General features: G+C 38.1%; 2 protein-coding genes across 7 annotated transcripts; both read left to right on the plus strand.

The window, feature by feature from the left end:
- Window positions 1–35: 35 nt before the first annotated feature.
- On the plus strand, window positions 36–5,386 carry LOC120785990 (replication protein A 32 kDa subunit-like). 6 transcript variants are annotated; one of them, XM_040121038.1, is made up of 9 exons: window positions 36–247; window positions 346–398; window positions 507–608; window positions 2,009–2,122; window positions 2,225–2,296; window positions 2,417–2,524; window positions 3,318–3,425; window positions 4,280–4,377; window positions 4,966–5,386. In XM_040121038.1, exons 1-9 carry the CDS (start codon window positions 235–237, stop codon window positions 5,045–5,047), a joined length of 750 nt encoding a protein of 249 aa, XP_039976972.1. In that variant the 5' UTR covers window positions 36–234; the 3' UTR covers window positions 5,048–5,386. The 6 variants fall into 6 exon arrangements, with proteins under 6 accessions (XP_039976972.1, XP_039976971.1, XP_039976973.1 ...); XM_040121037.1 differs by having other exon boundaries at window positions 36–246; window positions 342–398; XM_040121039.1 differs by having other exon boundaries at window positions 36–246; window positions 342–398; window positions 2,009–2,098.
- A 12,115-nt stretch (window positions 5,387–17,501) lies between these two features.
- LOC120786381 (nuclear inhibitor of protein phosphatase 1-like) lies at window positions 17,502–19,260 on the plus strand. The gene is made up of 4 exons (XM_040121827.1): window positions 17,502–17,580; window positions 18,227–18,444; window positions 18,876–19,020; window positions 19,139–19,260. Exons 1-4 carry the CDS (start codon window positions 17,502–17,504, stop codon window positions 19,258–19,260), a joined length of 564 nt encoding a protein of 187 aa, XP_039977761.1.
- Window positions 19,261–19,566: the final 306 nt, after the last annotated feature.

Genomic DNA, 19,566 nt, shown 5'->3' on the forward strand with positions numbered 1-19,566 from the left:
CATTACAACTGATCATTTAATCCTCAGGTCTTTGGTCCTGCACTGCACCATGGGTAATTGCTGTAATTCAATTCACCTGATGGGCCTGGACATGAAGAAGCTGCCAGCAAAGTTAGCTATATTTTTCTTCCTGCCCTTCTGTTGTTTACATATTGGCTTCTGATGGTCCTGAAGTCTTAAGTCTTAACACTACTGAAGAACACTTGTAGCAGCCCATGTGACAGATATTTTTTCATGTGGAACCAAGGTAAGTTTAAGTTGCTTCATACAATTCCCTGACTTTCTAACTTAATTTTTGCTAACAAATTGGTTTCATTATGGACGTTATCTTTTGCTTTGACGGAGTTTGCAGTCAGTCTACTGATGGAATCATTAGCCACAAAGCAGTGGTATCAAAGGTGTGTCTGTGTTCTATCAGTAGTAAAATACTGTGTAAGAATCTGAAGAATTTGTGTTCAGATAGTGAGATCAGATGAATTAATTCCCTCTCCCTGATTTTGCCATAGAAATCAACTCTTCAGATTTTGCCTTGCACAGTGTCTCAGCTTCTGTCTGCTCGTCAAGTCAGCAATGATACCTTTGCAATCAGTGACTGGGAACTCAACCAGGTATGAAGAAAAATGCAAAATATTTAGGAATAAAAGGACTTCACTCTACATGTTTGTACATCTCTATTTAGTTCTGCACAGGGCAGAAGTTTTGGACTTCAGTCACATCACTTGAATCAGGCGACTATAGACCTGACAAATTACAAAAATAAGACTTGCAATTTGACTTCGTGTTTTTTTTTTGTTTTTTTTCTTTTAAATAAACTGTAACGGTAAAACCAGCGACAGTTGACTGGGAGGGACTTCCCCAAACCCAAAGACTGACAAGTCTACAGCAATGTTAGCAGCTTATAGAGGCTGTACTAAGCCACTGCATTGTTTTGGGCTAAATCCTTACACTGACATGCTTAAAAGCGCTTTGAGACAATGCTAACATGCAGATGTTTAGATGATGTTTAGCAGGTAATAATTACCAGGTTCAATTAAAAGTTTCATTTAGCTTTTTGTCATGCTAATAAGCACAAACACAACATTATCAAGTCAATCCATCCAATAGCAGTTTAGATGTTTAAGTCTAGACCAAAGTGTTTGACCTACTGACTGACATTGCCATGCCACTAGTGTGGCTTAAAACCATGGTGTCAAAAGTGTGCAGCATGTGCATCAACTCTCAATCTTACTGTAAACGGATATATTTTAAATTGTGTTGTGCAAGCAGGAAGGAAATGTGCATTTGGTAGCACAAATGCAGCAGACAAATGAAAAGCTTGTAAGACAACATGGATGGGAGGCTCCTTAAAGTGCTTAGGGAAAACGAAACTTTAAACCTACAGTTCCGTGACATGGAGCTAATTCCATCCAGAACATCTACTAAATGGATCTTGAGGTTGGATTGTTGTGCCAGCTGCTGTTTCCAAGGTCAAGAATTAACTTTGAAGCTCAAATGACATTAAGGGCTTGAAACACAAAGATTAGGACTCTGGACTTTTGGGTTGGGCTGTGACTCAGAACTAAATAGCTCAGACTTGAGACTTGTGACTTGCAAAACCATGATTTTGACCCAACTCTGTACGGCCCAGAATGATGAGTGAAGATCCTGATCATTGAAAGTTTTGATGTTGAAAAGAATGCCAACATATTATAGTGATGCATGTGTAACAAGATTCTGTAGGGGTGTATCCTCTTAATCCTGCCAATATGAACATGCATCCGTAAAAGTTACGTAAGAACTTCAAAGACTCAGGCAATTATGCATTTAAAAAAAAAAGGTATATCATGTAGGAATCATGCTTTCCTGAGTGTAATTCAGAACTGTATTCAAAAACCCAGCACTTTGATGCTGCCTTCATTTGCAGGGATGCATCAAAAACAATGCTTTTAATTGCTAAATTCTTCAGTGTAGTTTGTTCTGAGGATAACCTTGTGCTGAGTTTTATGTGCTTTTGCTTCTTTTACTGCAGGTGTCCGCTGTGGGAGTCATCAGAGGATTTTTTCCCTTTGTGACCAACATCCAGTACTCTGTGGATGACATGACTGGTCCACCTTTAAATGTGAAGCAGTGGGTTAATACAGAGGCCAGTGGCATTAACTTGCTCTGTTCAGAACTACGAATGGAAACTGCAAACTGCACTATGGTAAATACTTATGGTAAATAATCAATTTCCACTTTCTCACAGGACTGTGCACTGATGACATTTGCTTCTCCTGGAACATATGTGAAGGTTACAGGAAATCTACGCAGTTTCAGCGTGAGTGTTACGAACAAATGGTTTAAAGATGATGACAATGATGGACTTTAAATGCATTTTAGCATTGAAGTTCCTGATTCTGTGACCATATGACAAATCCAGTTTTTATTTTTGCATTAGGGTCAAAGGTCATTGCTGTCAATAAATATCCGTTGCATCAAGGACCTGAATGAGATCACATCCCACATGTTGGAAGTGGTGCAAGCCCATATGCAGCTTTTTGGAAAGGTTTGGAGCTTGTGGAAGAGTTTGACCAGGGACAGAAATTCTAATCTTATAAAAATCTTTTGTCTGAACATTTTAATACTGAGAAATTGTGGGAATATTCAATGTTTTAACTTTAGACTTATTTATTGAAAAAAAAAAACTTACTGTGAGAGATAAAAAATCTCCACTGAAACCCAGAATTGAGCATGTAAAATGTTGTAAATGGTCTGCATTGACCTGATATTGGTCCACCTACTCACTAAAGTCCTGGTCACATCAGCATTTAAAATGGTGAAATTTCCTGGTTAAATCAATTCATTTCAGAGTACTGAGATAATCTCAGAGTATTAACTGCTCCACAAAAGACCAATGGTTTGCAGACAGTTATGCGACTGGAGTCGGTGGTGATAATACATCTATTGAATAAAATGGTGACTGAGCTAAGCTAAAGAGCTAACGAGTTTGCTACCTGACAGTTGGCCACCTTGTTAGGTCAGAGAGCTTTAATTTAGCTTTATTTTCCTCTTCAGGAACTTTTTGTTGAATGAACTGGCATAGAATGGTGAACCAAATGCCTGAGGAAAGTAAGCAGAACAGTAGAGCGAAAATAGTTAACCGTGAGCCCGCTGGCTACAGCAAGTCATCAACTAGTGATCTGCAAGTAGTCACTACGTCACCAGGCTTCCAGCCCCACCTATTTTTGCGTGAATGAGTGAATTTGGTGTGACTTCTGTTTAATGGTTATTGTACTGCACAAATGCACATTTGCGTTCATTTATTTTTTTTATTGAGAGTACTCATGTTGTTAATCCAGGTGCTCGACGTGAATATGAATACCACTCTTTCCTCGCTGCCTGGAAGGTGCAGTGGTGGAAATCCTGACGGCATTTTACCAAATGGATTGTCCTCCATCCAGGGCCAGGTTAGTGGGTTTTAAAGGGTCAATTCACCGAAATCGCAGCAATGCAAACCATAGCAATGCAGATACTGCTATTGTTATAAATAATACTATGTACAGTATTTTTCATACTGCGTTTGGAAAGTTCCGACAGCAGAGTGTCTCTCCAGAAACTGTCCCTGCAAAGGAGAAAAGGCCTTTTTCACAGCAGATATCTTGACTTGTCACAGTAAGAAAAGTCCAGGTGTCACCAATAACATTAACAATGGTACTGTTCTATTCAAGTGTCCCAGTAATCCATGAAAGTGTGACAGTGAGCCAGAATGAACAATACCAGGACCCTGAAAATGAAAAAGCTAAATGGAAAACAGATTCATTTTATTATTCACAACTCTGTTTTTCCTATTGTGACATGTGAAGACATTTTGGAGAAGATTAAAAAAAAGTTGTAGAAAATATTTCCTAATGAAAACTATCCAAAGTGAAGGTTGTGAATTATCCTGGGTAAGTATGGAAATTGTAAATCTCGATGGCTGCTAAGTGATGAAAAATGAACTGATAATGTCATATAGCAAGACATAGTTGGACTGAAAAGATTAGTTGAAAGACAGAAAATAGTTCACAGCAATTCTAATAACTGATTGGCTTTTCTGCTTGATAATTGAAAGCTCTTCCAGCTTCTCTAATTTGAGGATTTGTTGCTGGTATCATTGTAAATTGATTATCTTTTGAATTTTGGTGCGTAAGTTGTGGATGTTTTCACTTCGGGATCTGAGAATGTGTAATGGGCAATTATTTATTTATTTATTTATTTATTTTTTTGGTACATACACGTCAATACACTGATCAACTGATACTGCTTTGAAAACCCATCTAAGGTGTTGCATGTAATCAGGAATTTCCCTGACCGTGATGATGGCATCAGTTTCCATGACCTGAAGACACAGCTGGACTACCTCAGTATGATTGACATCAGGTACCAGCTCATCATTCTTTGTGTACTGTACATGTTTGCATCTTAGGATGTGTGACAAAAGTCCAGTCCATGCTAACCCTTAAATAAATCCACATAGTTCCACATAGTTCTGTCCAAAACAAAGCTGCAGTAAATCCAAGTGGCTCATTTGGAGTTTTCACGAATAATTTCAAGAGCATGAATTGGTATGTGGTGCAAAGAAATTGTTAATTTGACAGCGCAAATCGCTGCAAACCATTTTATTTTTTTGTGACACCTGCTGGGCCTCACAGAAGTAGTGAGTAATGCTTGCCAGTCCACAAAATATGGATGTTTGAGGTTTTGCTGCTGTTGTTTTATGTTTGTATAAACATTTCTTACACAAAACTTTTCTGAGGCACACTGAGTTTACTGTAGTACAGAATTACCTTGACCATGACTTGCCTCCTAGCCTCCTGTCATTCATGACACTACATACTTAATTATTTAAAGGGATTACTGGAAGCAGGATCTATTTGGGGGATACATGGAAGACATGTAAAAAGGTCCTAAGAGAGTGAAACACAAATGGAATGCTTAAATTTGCAATCTGTCCCTTTGATTGTACAGATCTTCTTTGGCTTTTCTCATAAATGAAGGCCATGTCTTCTCTACCATCGATGAGCATCATTTTAAGTCAACAGAACCTTAGCAGGCTACCTGGAGTCAAGTGAAACATCAAAATGTTACAGGACTACAGCCGATCAGAATCTACTCACTGCACACATTTTTTAGGTTGGCATCATTGCTTTGGTTAAATTTATTCTTTTATTTATGACATACTGTAGCTAATGGCTTTGTCTGTCTTGGTCTAAAGCTGATTATAGTTTATAGTGTATCATTTGTTGCCTGTAAAGAATTACTGTACTGATGGATTACTCAGGCTTCGTTATGTTTGACCACAGTATTATTTTGTGTTTGTAGTTTGTGCTGATTTTGTGAGTACCCTGCCAATAATGTCATGATTACCGTAAATAATATCTAAATCATATCCTGTGTCCTTGTATTTAAATCACTTTTCATAAAAACTACAGTCCCTACATGTCTGTCTCTGCGAAGACCTCAGTTTCCCAGAATTCAAGATACAACAGTAGCATCTATCTCAACTTACTTAAATATAGATATTACATCCAAAACTGACTTATTGACAGAAACCTTGTTTGGTGCTAAATGTGTTGGCTAGTGCGAGTTACCTTCTCTCTCGCGTGGATATATGGACATGCCAAATCCGCCTCAGTAATCCCACAATTTGATGTTCGTTAACATACTAGCAAAAATGGACAGAAGTTAAGATATAGTATAGACTTTTTCAAAAGTATTCTGGATGACAATTTCACTACAAACTGTTATTTTACTAAACTGCCCTAGTTTAGTAAAATAAGTTAGTTTAGTTTATTTACTATAGTTTAGTAAAATAAGTAGTTCCCCACAGTGGCTCCCAACTAAATACAATGTGTTTCATGGACTATTTACCTACCCAATAATGTTAATTTGAATATTGAATTCTGTCCCTTGAAGTAAGTCATAGCTATGTAATGCTGCACTTTAAAAAGGTAATACCAAAATTAAACGTTTTTTGTGAGTGTAGTGCGACGTTTTCGCTTAATTTCATTAGAGAAGTAGGACAAATACGAATGCAAAGAACTGCTGCATATAAATGTATTGTTTGTGGGAAAATTAGCCAATGAAGAGCAAACAAATTTCCATAGAGACAGTGTTTTAATCATTTTTGGGTCTCTTCCATCTAATTACTTACTGTTGGGGGGGTTGCTTTAATGTGTTCCAGTGGACAAGACACACTCAGACTGTATGTGGTTTCAAGAGTCTGTTTACGTGTGTGCGATGGCTCATTTTGTCAATATATTTGGGTGAGCTGCTTATGCAACCCACGAGAAGCTCTGGAGACCTGCACTGGGCATGCAAGACTAGTATCTTAACAGGTGCCTGTTATGTTATGTCAGTAGTTGCAGTCAGGTTTAGCACTGTTTGAAAAAGATTACATGTAAAGATCCCTGTAGGGGAACCTGTAGTAGGGATAATTGAAACAAAGACTATAATGGGATTCTTGATGTCTTAGCTGACTCTAAACATGCCAAGACTTCCTTGATAAAAATGAGTGAATCATATTGGCAGCTGTTGATCATTCTCTGTCAGAGAAGGGGTTACAATCCCAGGTCAAAACAGTGCAACACACATTACTGATTGGTCCCGAGGGAAATGCATCACACATGACATTTGTGTTGCCACCTGTTCTTCTCTAGAGTTTCCTGATGGAATAATGCCCAATGGGATTCCCTGGCTTTTGAATACTCTGCAGCATTGGCAATAAACTCGATTTAAACTTAATTATAAATTTAGAATCAAACTAGACTTTTTGTTCATACATGTGTAGGAGAAGATTGTTGATATTAAAAAGCAAAACCTAAATCATTTGGATACAGGTAATGCATTATGGAAGTATCTGACCCTATTTATTCAAATGTGTTCAGCAAAGCTGCATTTTGATCTGAGGACACTTCACACCAAGTACTCCCACTTGGAGCAGTGTGTTCATGGGTGTGGCTCATTGTGTGTGTAATATTATGGAAGTGAAACTATTACATATCATTGTAGTATGTCCTGGCTGTCTGGCTGTACAAGTCAGGGCAACAATTAGCCTTGTTTAAGAGCTGGTCCTGACCTCTGACCTCCCTGTGAAGAATGCCCAGGACTGGAGGTCTGTTCTTCAAAAGAAATACTACATTATCACATTATTATGATGATTATTATTATGAACAGTGTATTACCTGTATAAATCAAACCGAAAAGCTTTTACTCGTATAACCCGTTTGCTGGTTTAACAGGAAGTCCTTAAATTTGTTTTCATATAAAAAAGTGCATTGGCATGAAATTAGCCTAGCCAGTTGGCTGCCACTTCACTTAAAAAACAGCTACAGCAATTTAGACATTAACTAGAATGTTTATTAGTGAAAACACTTTTCACAGTTGTAATCTGAATTTTATTTTCCATCTGTTCAGTTGTACTGGGGTGCTGATCTCTTTTGCTCCCCTAGTATTATATGCAAAGGAATCACCATGCTTCAAACCAAGTGTTTGTTGGATAGTTTAACAGCACCTGAAACTCTTTTTCTAACAGATTAAAATTCCTCTTTGCTGTTTTGGTCCATAACAAGGTATCTCAGAAACTAACACCTGGATTTTCATGAAATATGCTATTGATGTTATGGTCCCTTGATGATGGCTCCTAATTTTTTTGCTGACCCTCTGATCTTTCCTGTTGATCCACCATCCCCTGACATGAAATATCAATCTAATGTGGATATTATGCTGAATTTATTGAGCACATTCATGCTCTCCTTAAGATGAACCTTTTCAGTGTTAGACATTCCATGAGCTTTCCTCTAGTGCCACCCTCTGGTCAAACTGTAAGGCTTAAAATCATACTGAGAGACCAAACATGACTTACCTGGAGGTTTTGCTACAGACCAGGAATACTTGACAATATCCAACACCTCTCATGACTCAGCTTTATGAGAAGGCATCAGTGAGCTTCTTATTAGTTACTCTTAAACAACACCGGAGATGGTGCTTTTTAGTCAAGCTAGTGGCGTGACTCTAGGGATGGCAATGTTAATCTGTTGGAGCTACACTGGTTCAGACTAAGATATCTCAACAACTGTCGGAGCATCCCATCAGCCTCAGGGGTTTAGTCTTAGTCAAAGTGTTGTATTCTGACACACTAACTAACATGGTGAACATGGTAATCATTACCTGCTTATCATCAAGGCAAGGCAATGCAAGTATATTTATATAGCACATTTCAACAACAAGGGATTTCAAAGTGCTTTACATAAAACATAAATGGCATCAAGACAAAAAGTAATAGCAACATAGGAAAATACAAAAAAAATTTAGAAATTAAAAAGAGTTAAATAGAAAATAAAAAATAAGAAATACAAGAGTAAAAGTTAAAGTGCAGTTTAACATATTTGTTCCAGATATGTAGAGCATAAAAACTGAACGTAACGCTCCTTCTCCATGTTTAGTTTTGACTCTGATAGAAAGCAGACCTGTCTCAAACGACCTGAGGAGTTTGGATGGTTCATAACGTAGCAGCAGATAAAAAATGTATTTTGGCCCTAAACCGTTCAGTGCTTTATAAACTAACAGCAGTATTTTAAAATCAATTCTTGGACAGACAGGAAGCCAGTGTAAAAATCGGAAAACCGGAGTGATATAATCCACTATCATGGTCTTATTGAAGACTCCAGCAGTAGCGTTCTGAATCAGCTGCAGTCCGATCGATATTTCAGAGAGACCTCTAAACACACCATTACAGTAGTCCAGTCGACTGAAGATAAATGCCTGTTAAGTTTTTCCAAATTCTGCTGAGACATAAATCCTTTAATCCTCGATATGTTCTTAAGGTGACAGTAGGCTGAGTTTTAATTGTCTTAATGTGGCTGTTATAATTCAGGTCTGAATCCATGACACCAAGATTTTTGGCTTAGTTTGTGGTTTTTAACATTGCCAATTGAAGCTGAGCGCTGACTTTTAATCATTCTTCCTTGTCTCCAAAAAAACTTACTTCAGTTTTATCTTTGTTTAATGAAAGAAAATTCTGGAACAATCATTGATTTGTTCAAAGCACTTCCTCAGAGTTTGTGTGGGATTATAGTCCTCTAGTGATATGGTTATTTAAATTTGTGTCATCTGCATATTTATGGTAAAAGATTTTGTTGTTTTCCATAATCTGAGCTAGTGGGAGCATGTAGATGTTGAACAGAAGAGGCCCCAGAATGGAGCCTTGGGGAACTCCTCATCATCTTTGTCTGCTCAGATATGTAATTACCTATAGACACAAAGTAGTCCCTGTCCTTTAAGTAGGATTCAAACTAGTTTAGTACTGTGCCATAAATTCCCACCAGGTTTTCGAGTCGGTCTAGTAATATGATGTGGTTGACTTTGCTGAATGCAACACTGAGATCCAGCAAAACCAAGATTGAAATTCTGTCACTGTCTTGGTTTTAGTGGATGTCATTTAAGACCTTAACAAGAGTAGCCTCAGTGCTGTGATGTGGTTGAAATCCTGCCTAGAAGACATCAAAACAGATGTTTAGTGCCAAGACGTTGTTCAGCTGTTGAAAAACAGCTTTTTCAATAATTGTACATTAGGGATGTAACTAGATTGTTCTTTTTTAAGGGTGGCTTGATGATGGCATTTATCAGGGCCTGTGGGAACGCAACTGAGAGAAGAGACACCTTGGCAATATTTAGAAGATCTAAAGCCATGCAATTAGAAACATTTTTTGAAAAAGCCTGCTGGCAGAATTTTGAGGCAGCGGGAATTTCGGATGTTGCATAATGTCTTTCAAGTTTTTTCTGGTTGATAGGGTCATATTGTGTCATTCTACTTGAATTGATTTTAAGTGGACACAGAGGCAACACACATCCTGTGTCTGATATTCATTGCAAGCCCTGGTGAATAGAAGTTTGGAGGCTACTGACACAGGAGGGTTTGTTAGCGTGTCGCAAAAGCAAACGGTACGTGCATTATTATTGTTTTTGGTGCTGATGTCAGATTAAAAGGCCTGCCTTGCATTTCTCTGTTCAAAATTATAAATGCAAAGTCTATTTTTATAGATGTCATAATGAATCTGGAGATTTGTTTTCCGCCACCTGCGTTCAGCTTTTCAACACTTTTTTTTTCTATTCTGAACATTGTGGCAATTCTCCACGGAGATCTTTTCTTATCAGAGACGACCACCTTCACCTTTGTGGTTGCGATGGCATCAATAACATTTATAATTTTGGAATAGAAATGATTTACAAGCTCATTGACTGAGACACACAAGAGGGTGGGTGTGGGAGAGAAGGCCTGAATAAATATTTCACTGTTGTGTTCAGTGATGTATCATTTTGTGATTACCTCTTTTTGAACATTTGTGTGCATGGAGATGGTGCTTGCACGGAGATAGAGCAAAATCAATCACTACAACCTTTAAAATGTTCAGACCCTTGAAGATGATAAACTCCAGAGTGTGGAGTGTTGTGTGTGGGCTCCGTCACATGCTGAGTCAGTCCTTAGTCATCAAGAACACAACACAGTTCTTTAGTGCCTCTGTCCTGGGGGCTGTCAACATGGATATTAAAATCACCAACAGTAACTACAAAGTCAAAGTCAGCATAGAGACATTTTAATTAGCGTTTACCTAGAATGCTCATGTTAGTATTTAGCAAGGTACAGCCTTACAGTGGTGCTAGCACAGCTGTAGACCCTTGCTTTGTTCCTACTTTATTGACTTCATCCAGCGATTATTGGATTGAAATCATGCTAAAATACTAAAACAACATTATATCCATTGTCGTTTTGGGTAGTTTTTATTATAGTCATGTTATTTTAAAAACCAGGATGACTACTAGCATTCAGGGGAAAATAATGAATATTGCAAATAATTTATGACACAGCAGTTCAGTTTAGAATCCCCTTTACCTACTGTTTCTGTTCCACACAAATCAAATATGTCACATTAATTTAACATAAATTAGACAAAATCTGTCTACGTAAATTAAGATGCAGCAGTTAAAGGACATAGTATGACTTTTCAGTTAGTATTTTTAGTGTTCTTGGATGAACCTTCCGTTATTCATCAGCCAATAAAAGAAATATTCGGTAATATGTGATATCTTGCCAGAATGTCAGATGTGTATGTTAATAAACTGTCAATCTGTGTGAGATTACAAATGAAAACCCCGTTTTTTGTTACCAGGGCAGGGAAAACATCCCCCAGGATTTCACCTTGATGTGATGAAAGGAGACAGGCTAGTTGAGGTGAGATCAATTATCTACTGCTGCATCAACATCTGCTGTGACCTCACTGACCTCAGCCATGAACTGAGCAGACTCACCTCACAGAGGCAGGATGTGTGCTGGGTACATTCTAGGGTGGGACCAGAGAGAAAACCACTAACCAAAGAGTATCAGCCTAAGAAATTCTTCATTTACAATATTGAAGAATATTGTAAATTATACGTGGTATAAAACAAAGAGCAAATATACTTAAATAACAGTGGAGCCCTAATTAATAAGTGGAACAATTGTTTTCCCATCCATTATTTTGCATCATGTAAACAAAAACTGTATCATTTGTTAAATCTGTGCTATCATGAGGCACATGCATAGTAACTTTGGAAAAAGACTAATGCTGCAAATTACCTAACTTATCCTTTAAGTGTTTTCTCATAAAATTCCTGAAAACACCTATGAAAAGCAAAAATCTTGTCCAAGTTTGTTTTTGAGTGCAACTGGAAGGGGCTCATTGTAGCCCATTGTGGGCCAATGGGTGAAGAAAACAACTACTGTACATCTGCGGTTCTCATTAACTGTAGTTGCAGCTCGTCTTTTCCCCTCCAGCCTCAATTCAATTCAATTCAGTTTTATTTATAGGTTATCCTAGGGCACTTTTTATGTAGAGCAGGTCTAGACCGTACTCTTTATAGTTATATTTACAGAGACACAACATTCTCCCATGAGCAAGCACTTGGCGACAGCAGCAAGGAAAAATTCCCTTTTAACAGGTAGAGACCTTGAACAGAACCTGGCTCATGGTGGGCGGCCGTCTGCCCCGACCGGCTGGGTTGAGAGACAAAGAGAGAGGGGGGGGCATAGCACAGTAGGCATATAACATAAAGATGTATAACAATAATGAGAATAATAATATAACAATTATAATAATTTGGTGAATAATAGTACTAATAAAACTAAATATAATAATAGTTGATAATCCTAATATTTGAAGCAGTAGGTGGGGCAGTAGGTGGTTTTCAGTCACAGATCCAGACTCTGCAGCTACAGGGGCAGAAATACCTGCAGTAAGCGACAGGAAGAGAGGAAAGAGACGCGAGAGCACAAAACTATGGGAGAGAGAAGTCAAATTAGTAATGAGCATTGATGCCATATGAATGCGTGCAGATGGAGAGGCAGAGGAGGAGAGAGGAGCTCGGTGCATCATGAGAAGTCACCTGGCAGACTAGGCCTATAGTAGCATAACTAGGGGATGGTTCAAGACAAGCCTGAGCCAGCCCTGACTGTAAGCTTTATCAAAAAGGAAGGTTTTAAGCCTAGTCTTAAACGTGGAGAGGGTGTCTGCCTCCCGGACCAAAACTGGAAGATGGTTCTACAGTAGAGGAGCCTGATAACTGAAGTCTCTGCCTCTTATACTGCTTCTGGAGACTCTAGGAACCACAAGCAAGCCTGCATTCTGGGCGCCCAGCGTTCTACTGGGGTAATAGGGTACTATGACCTCTTTCAGATATGATGGATTCTGACCATTAAGGACTTTGTAAATGAGGAGGAGGATTTTAAATTCTATTCTGAATTTTACAGAGAGCCAATGCAGAGAAGCTAAAACAGGAGAAATCTCTTTTCATAGCCAGTACTTGCGCTGCAGCATTTTGGATCAGCTGGAGAGTATTTAACGATTTGTATGGACAGCCTGACAATAATGAATTACAATAATACAGCCTAGAGGTAACAAAAACATGGACTACTTTTACTGCGTCTTTTTGAGAAAGGATGTACCTTATTTTTGCAATGTCACGTAGGTGAAAAAAGGCAGTCCTTGAAGTCTGTTTTATGAGACTTAAAGGACCTATCCTGATCAAAGAGAACTCCAAGATTCCTAACAGTGGCGCTGGACGCCAGAGCAAGGCCTTCCAGAGTAACTTAATCATTAGATAAGATGTTTCTGAGGTGTTGGGGGCCAAGCAGAATAACTTCAGTTTTGTCTAACTTTAACAGCAGAACGTTGCTGGTCATCCAGGTTTTTATGTCCTTAAGGCATGCTTGAAGTTTAGCTAACTGATTGGTTTCACCAGGCTTCATTGACAAATACAATTTGGGTATCATCAGCATAGCAATGGTAGTTCATAGAGAATATTTCCTAAAAATATTGCCTAAAGGAGGCATATATAAGGTGAATAGAATTGGTCCAAGCACAGAACCTTGTCGAACTCCTAGACTAAATTTTGAGTCTATTGAGGATTTATCGTTAACGGCACAAAATGAAACTGATCTGATAGATAGGACCTAAACCAGCTTAGAGCGTAATAAGGTCTGTAATAATATATGATGGTCAGTGGTATCAAATGCAGCACTAAGGTCTAACAAGACAAGTAAAGAGATAAATCCTTTGTACAATGCAGTAAGGAGGTAATTTATAACTTCAAATGGCTCAAGGGGCAATCAGGTCAGTCCTGCTTGGCACACCAGAATGAGGAAAAAGAGGATGTCAAAATTAGAAACACTTAGCAAAACAAGCCACACAAAGATGAGTTTCATGATTTATAAGAAGCATTTTCAAACAGTATGTGTAGGGTTTATTGGACAAAAGACTTCAAAGATGGCGACTAACTGGTTGGATTGTCAAATATACGCCTGGTTAACCAATAAACAGCAGTGGGATTTGCCAATAGAATCTATTAAAACTGTTTGAAAAATCATCCCCAGGCTTTTCTTTTCTTCTGAAATGTATCAATAACCATCCTCTCATGTACCATAGCAGTTATTGTACATGACTAAATGTATTTTGTAAAGACCTTTCCCTAATGGGTAATGTCCAAACCTTTAAAAACCAAAACTGGACTCACTAAATTTGATCTCAAATATTAAAATATGTTGATAAGATTTTCAAATTATAAGTTCAGTGAATATGCTCACTTTTTATGTTAACTCTTTTTACACAAACTATTGGTACATGTAAGGAAATTTACATTTAAGATACCAGTGAGATCTTTCATAGCTGTCGCAGGCTCTGTTGCTGCTTACATGTATGGTAGCTCCACAAACATATACATTTGTATTTACCTATAAACAATGATCTATATAATTTAGCCTTGCTTATAGTGTTACCGTCTTACTGGAATTAAGTAAGAAAGGTCCAAAGCTGCTTACTGACAGAAAAAACACACTATAAATCTCAACATGTTCCAACTTTTTTACATGCTGTGTCAGATGAGAGTTAAGCTATTGTCCTGTGTGATCCTGCAGAAGCTAATCACTGATGAAAAGAAACAGTACCTGTTTTGGAGGAATCCAGATGTGTGTGACTTCACAGTAGACTGCCAATCCTGCTCATTGATCCATTTGGACTCTGGGAGGAAGACAGAGTTCCAGGAGGAATCCCAGGCAGGCACAGGGAGAACATGTAAACTCTGCACAGAAAGGCCCGCACCAAACTTGGGTTTGAACCCAGAATCTCTGAGGCAACAGTGTTAACCACTGCACCACTGTGTTGCCCTCATGTACATGAAGATTAGAAGAACTAAACAGAATAGATGTGGATTTCGGATTATTAATATCTTCATGCGCATAGTTATTAGTAATTGAGTTATGAAGGTGCACATGAGCAGAAAATCGCTAATAAGACCTTATATGATATGTACTGTAAGTTTATAATCCATTCTGCTGTGCATATAGACATATTTGGTGAAAATATGTTAAATTCCAAACAGTACCATTTATTTTAAAGATGCACCAATCAAATTTTTGTATATTCTCAGAGATCAAATGACTATATGTAATGTGAAAGCTGTCACTCAGTGATGAACCCATGGGGAATGATCACCAATTGCGCAGTTAGCTTACCATAGCTCCACAAAGCTTTTAAGCCTGTTTATTTTATTGTTTTGGTTTTCATTCCCAAGCTCTGCTCTTATCTAGTCTGTTTGCAGCAGTACCAGCAGCTGTTTTTACCTCTGTTAAACCTACTGTACACTACTTGTCTAGCACCAAACAGCAGACAGACAAAGTTATCGACTTGCTAGTGAAGAAGGTAAAATATTTAGCAGCTGAAGAACCAGAAATTTTTCTCAGGAGTTGGTGGAGAACAAAACAGAGCTAAAAGGAGAGTGAATGTTGGAACTAGATTTCGCAGGTTGACACAAACATGACTTCAAATGAATGCAAATGCTGCTCCGTGTCTGCTGGATATGTTAATATGAAACAGTTTTAGAGCGTATTGCAATGATTCATTTTATTGCAATTTGGTGGCAGTTAAACCTGCTGCAAACACAACAGGGTAATACAGGCAGGGTAATACACTTGATAACACTTCTGCAAATAGTTGCCTGTTCTCACAAGCAACAGAGAAGGAGCTAAGTTATCATTTTCTCAAGTCATGTTTCTGGTCACCAGACAATCAAATGTGCACTTTATTTTTAGCTTTGTTTTGGTTTGTCACAACTCCTGAGAGAAATATGTGGCTCTTTAGCTGCTAAATGCTCCACTATGTTCACCAACTAGTTGCCAACTTTGTCATTGTGTTGTTTGATGCTAGGTAAGTAGCATAGAGTGGGTTTATCATACCCTTTTCACTGAAAACAGCTGAAAACAAGGTGGATAAGAGCAGTGAGTCTAAATTAAAGCTGTAAAACAGCTGTAAAACCCAACCGTGGAGTTGAAAGAAGCTAAAACGCTCCATTGAGTTGAGGGGAACTGCAGAGTTTGGGGATAATTCTCTGTGGGTTATTTGTTAAAGAGCATCCTTTTTCACATTACTCACAGTCCTATGATTGTTTGTAATCATAAAAAATATCAGCACAGCTTTAAGCCCGTAACTATGAAAACTGGCAACAAATTCCTTGAAACGTGTGCAGTATGGGATAATAATAGTTTGAGCCCTGGCTGTTATCAAAACCAAATATTGGCAAGAACATTCTCAACTGTGCTTTAAAAGTTGTATAGGGTCTTAAATGGGAAGAATTTAATTCATAAGCTATAATCACAGCCAAGCAAGAGCAAATAAAACTTATTAATAATTATGCTACTGGGTTTTCCTTTATGAGTTGAGGAAATTTAATTTATCAGGTTTTATATTGTTAAAAACAGTACTTTGGTACATTTGTACACCTTTTTGTACTTGGCATTTTAGAATGGCTTTGTTGAGTGAAACTGCTAATTTTGAATATGAAAGAGTATTACTGTGTTTGAACTACTTAGATATAAGAGAAATGTGAGGATTTAGCCATTTGTTCAGGCTTAGAGTTAAGACAACACATTGCAAGCTGTCTGTATGGGAATTTCATAATTACACTAGTAAGTGCAGTTTCAGTACATGGATCATCAGTCATGAAAAATTCTTAGTATATCCCACCTGAGATTCATGCTAAATTTTTTTTTTTTAATTTCTGAGCTTCTGTTAAGATTTGTGCACGTTAGTTCCTCTAGTCCCTTTTAGAGGCTTTTCCACACCATTGAGAGAAAAATTCTTAGGCATAAACATCACAATTATACAATGGCAAGAAAAAGTAAACGGTTTTCTGCATTAATTGGTCATAAAATAAGATCTGATCTTCATCTGCACTACCAGTCAAAAGTTTTAGAATACCTCCATATTTCAAGCTGTTATTTAAATTTACATAATTCGATGTCTCAGTGTTTCTGAAATTAAAGCACAGAACAAATAAACAATTAGAGATTTTAAAAACAAGGAATCATGGAATCTTTTTATTGAACTAAATTCAAATTTTTGACTCATTCAGCAGCTGAACATACCCGTGGTGTTCTTTCAACAATGGAAATCAAATATTGTTCAGAGAGTTTATCCCAACACTGTTGCAGAAACTACCACACATGTTGCACTTACAGGTTGCTTTGGTCTCCCCTTCTGTCCAGTTCATCCTAAACCAGCTCCATGGGGTTTAGGTCTGGAGACTGTGCTTCCATCATGTTAAGCCTATGTCTAGTTCTGATCTTTGAATGTTTTGAGTCATTATTTCTCTGTATGATGAAGCTCTGACCAACCAGTTTCTCTTCCTTTGTTATTTGCCTTTTCTTACCATTCTGAGAACAATATACAGCCCCACTTCCTACCAGTTAAGGTTATTCACTGGACTTGAACTACTGAAATTTTTATAAAAACTGGAAAAATGGGGATGTTCTAAAACTTCTTGATCAACAGTGTAAGTCACAAGTACAGACAAACACAATGTGCTTAAGATAATAACACAAACAGTTGTAATCTTTTATTTCTTTATGAACATACCCATTAAACATTCACCCAAAGTAAGCTAACCCTTGGATTTAAACAGCAAGTAGATTTACTTTGATGTTCAGGGTCATTGTCCTGAGCATCACCCAACTCCTGCAGAGCTTCAGCTGGTGGACAGCCACCCTGACATTATCCTGTAAGATAAACTTGGGAATTCATTTCCCTTTTAATGATGGCACGCTGTCCAGGCCCGGAGGCAGCTTAGCAGCCCCATAACATGATGCTGCCTCCACCGTACTTCAATTTCAATCTCCGACAGTTTATCTGACTGTGGACTGATGAACATCTAAAGTCTTTGAGACGACTTTGTAACCCTTTCCAGCTTTATGCAAATGAACAATTCTTGATGGTAAGTCAGTGTTTGAGTGCTTTTTATAAGTCAAAGCAGTTCTAACCCACACCTCCAATCTGATTTAATTGACTGGACTCCAGGTTTGCTAACTCCTGAGTCTAGGTTTTGTTGATGTCATTAGCCACTGGGTTCACATACTTTTTCCAACTGTGAAAGTTTGAAAGACGTATTTAATATGGAAAAAAACAATCCAGTGATTTTGTGTCATTAGTGTAGATAGATTTATTTATAACTGTACCTTAGATGAAGATCTAACCATATTTTAAAACAAATTTCTACATAAATGTAGCTAATTCCAGAGAGTTTGCTTAGTTTTTCTTTTCACCTATTTGCTGTCTCACTGTCAATCTATAGCTGTTCCATTTAAAGTTGTCCAGTGATAATATCAAAAGAAATGAAAACTGGTCTTTGCCTTTGGTTCCTTTTTCAGCACACAAAAATTTCCTGGTACAAATACGCCTGGAACCACTCAAGCCCCAGCAGGTTACATTAGACTCCACTGTGTCGTTTGTTGCATCTACATTGGTCTACATTCTTAGGGAGAAACCCCAGACCCAAGGCAGCGCTGCACCAGGGGAGCTGAAGGCAGAGGAGGATGAAGAGCTGAAAGGCCTGCTGAGATTGCCTGAAGAGGAGACGGAGCTCAATGTGCATGGACTCAGTCTTTGTTTGCCAATCTTGGTTCTCAGCAGGGTGTTAAAAAACTCGGGAATCAAAGGGGAATCGGTATTTTTTTTGCAAAAACTCAGAATGGCAGAAGCTCTAAACTCCAGATGCAATTGCAGAAGAAAAACTGCATTTCTTGAGATCTGACAAAGCTGAAGATTGGCAGCTGTAGAGACATTAATAATTCATGGCTTGGGCTGTTTTTCATTTTAAACAAAAGGCGGTTTTCCCATGAAGCAAAATCAAAGACAGTCTAACAAGTAAGAATAAACAATTTGGGTTCACAAATCTTAATGTGATTCCAGACTTTACCTGAATATTATTTTTTATGCCTCTCTGGCTGATACTGTATATTCTTCCAAAATTTGTGGAACATTATTGTGTCTGACTCTTTTGTCACAATCTGGGTACAGAACCTAACGGAGATCAACACAGCCCACAACAAAAGCATCTCCACCCTAGCCGTCGAGGAGGACGACCTAGACATCCACGGGCCCAAGAGAAAGGGTAGGAGTTTCGGTTTGTCCTTCAATGCTGAAGAAGAAATCATCAGTGTAGGTAAAGAATAAAGAAACATACAGTGAATGTATTTTTTAGATTTTGTTTGAAAGATTGTTCTCTGCCCAGTGTGCTTGGGGCAGGAAATTCAGCCTAAATTTGTTTTCTGTTGTCACAGAGGATGTTGACGCCTCTGTTGGACACTTCAGGAACATGAATCAGACAGCAGTTGTTGGTTTCTATCCAATTTGTGTACGCAGGTGCCTTGACAAATCACACACTGAAGCTAGAGTCAAATAGAACTCGTCACGTTGTGTGTTCAGTATGCCGAGCCGTGCTTGCAATATGCTTGGCATTTCTAGACAACTAATGCCAAAATGGTGAATAATTTTGTGTCTTTTGGATCTCAACATAATGTCAGGGATTAAGAAAGGAGTAAATGACAAAGGCAGCCATGGGATCCGTCATTTTATAAAAATCCCAGTATATGTCATAACTTGCAGACTCCAACCATTTGCTCAGATAATTTGATTCACAGACTCTATCTGTATGAAGTAAGGTCATTTATATGGAGCAGTATCTGAATTTTGAGCGACAGGATTTTTT

The sequence above is a fragment of the Xiphias gladius genome, chromosome 24 (genome assembly GCF_016859285.1).
Source record: "Xiphias gladius isolate SHS-SW01 ecotype Sanya breed wild chromosome 24, ASM1685928v1, whole genome shotgun sequence".
NCBI lineage: Eukaryota > Metazoa > Chordata > Actinopteri > Istiophoriformes > Xiphiidae > Xiphias > Xiphias gladius.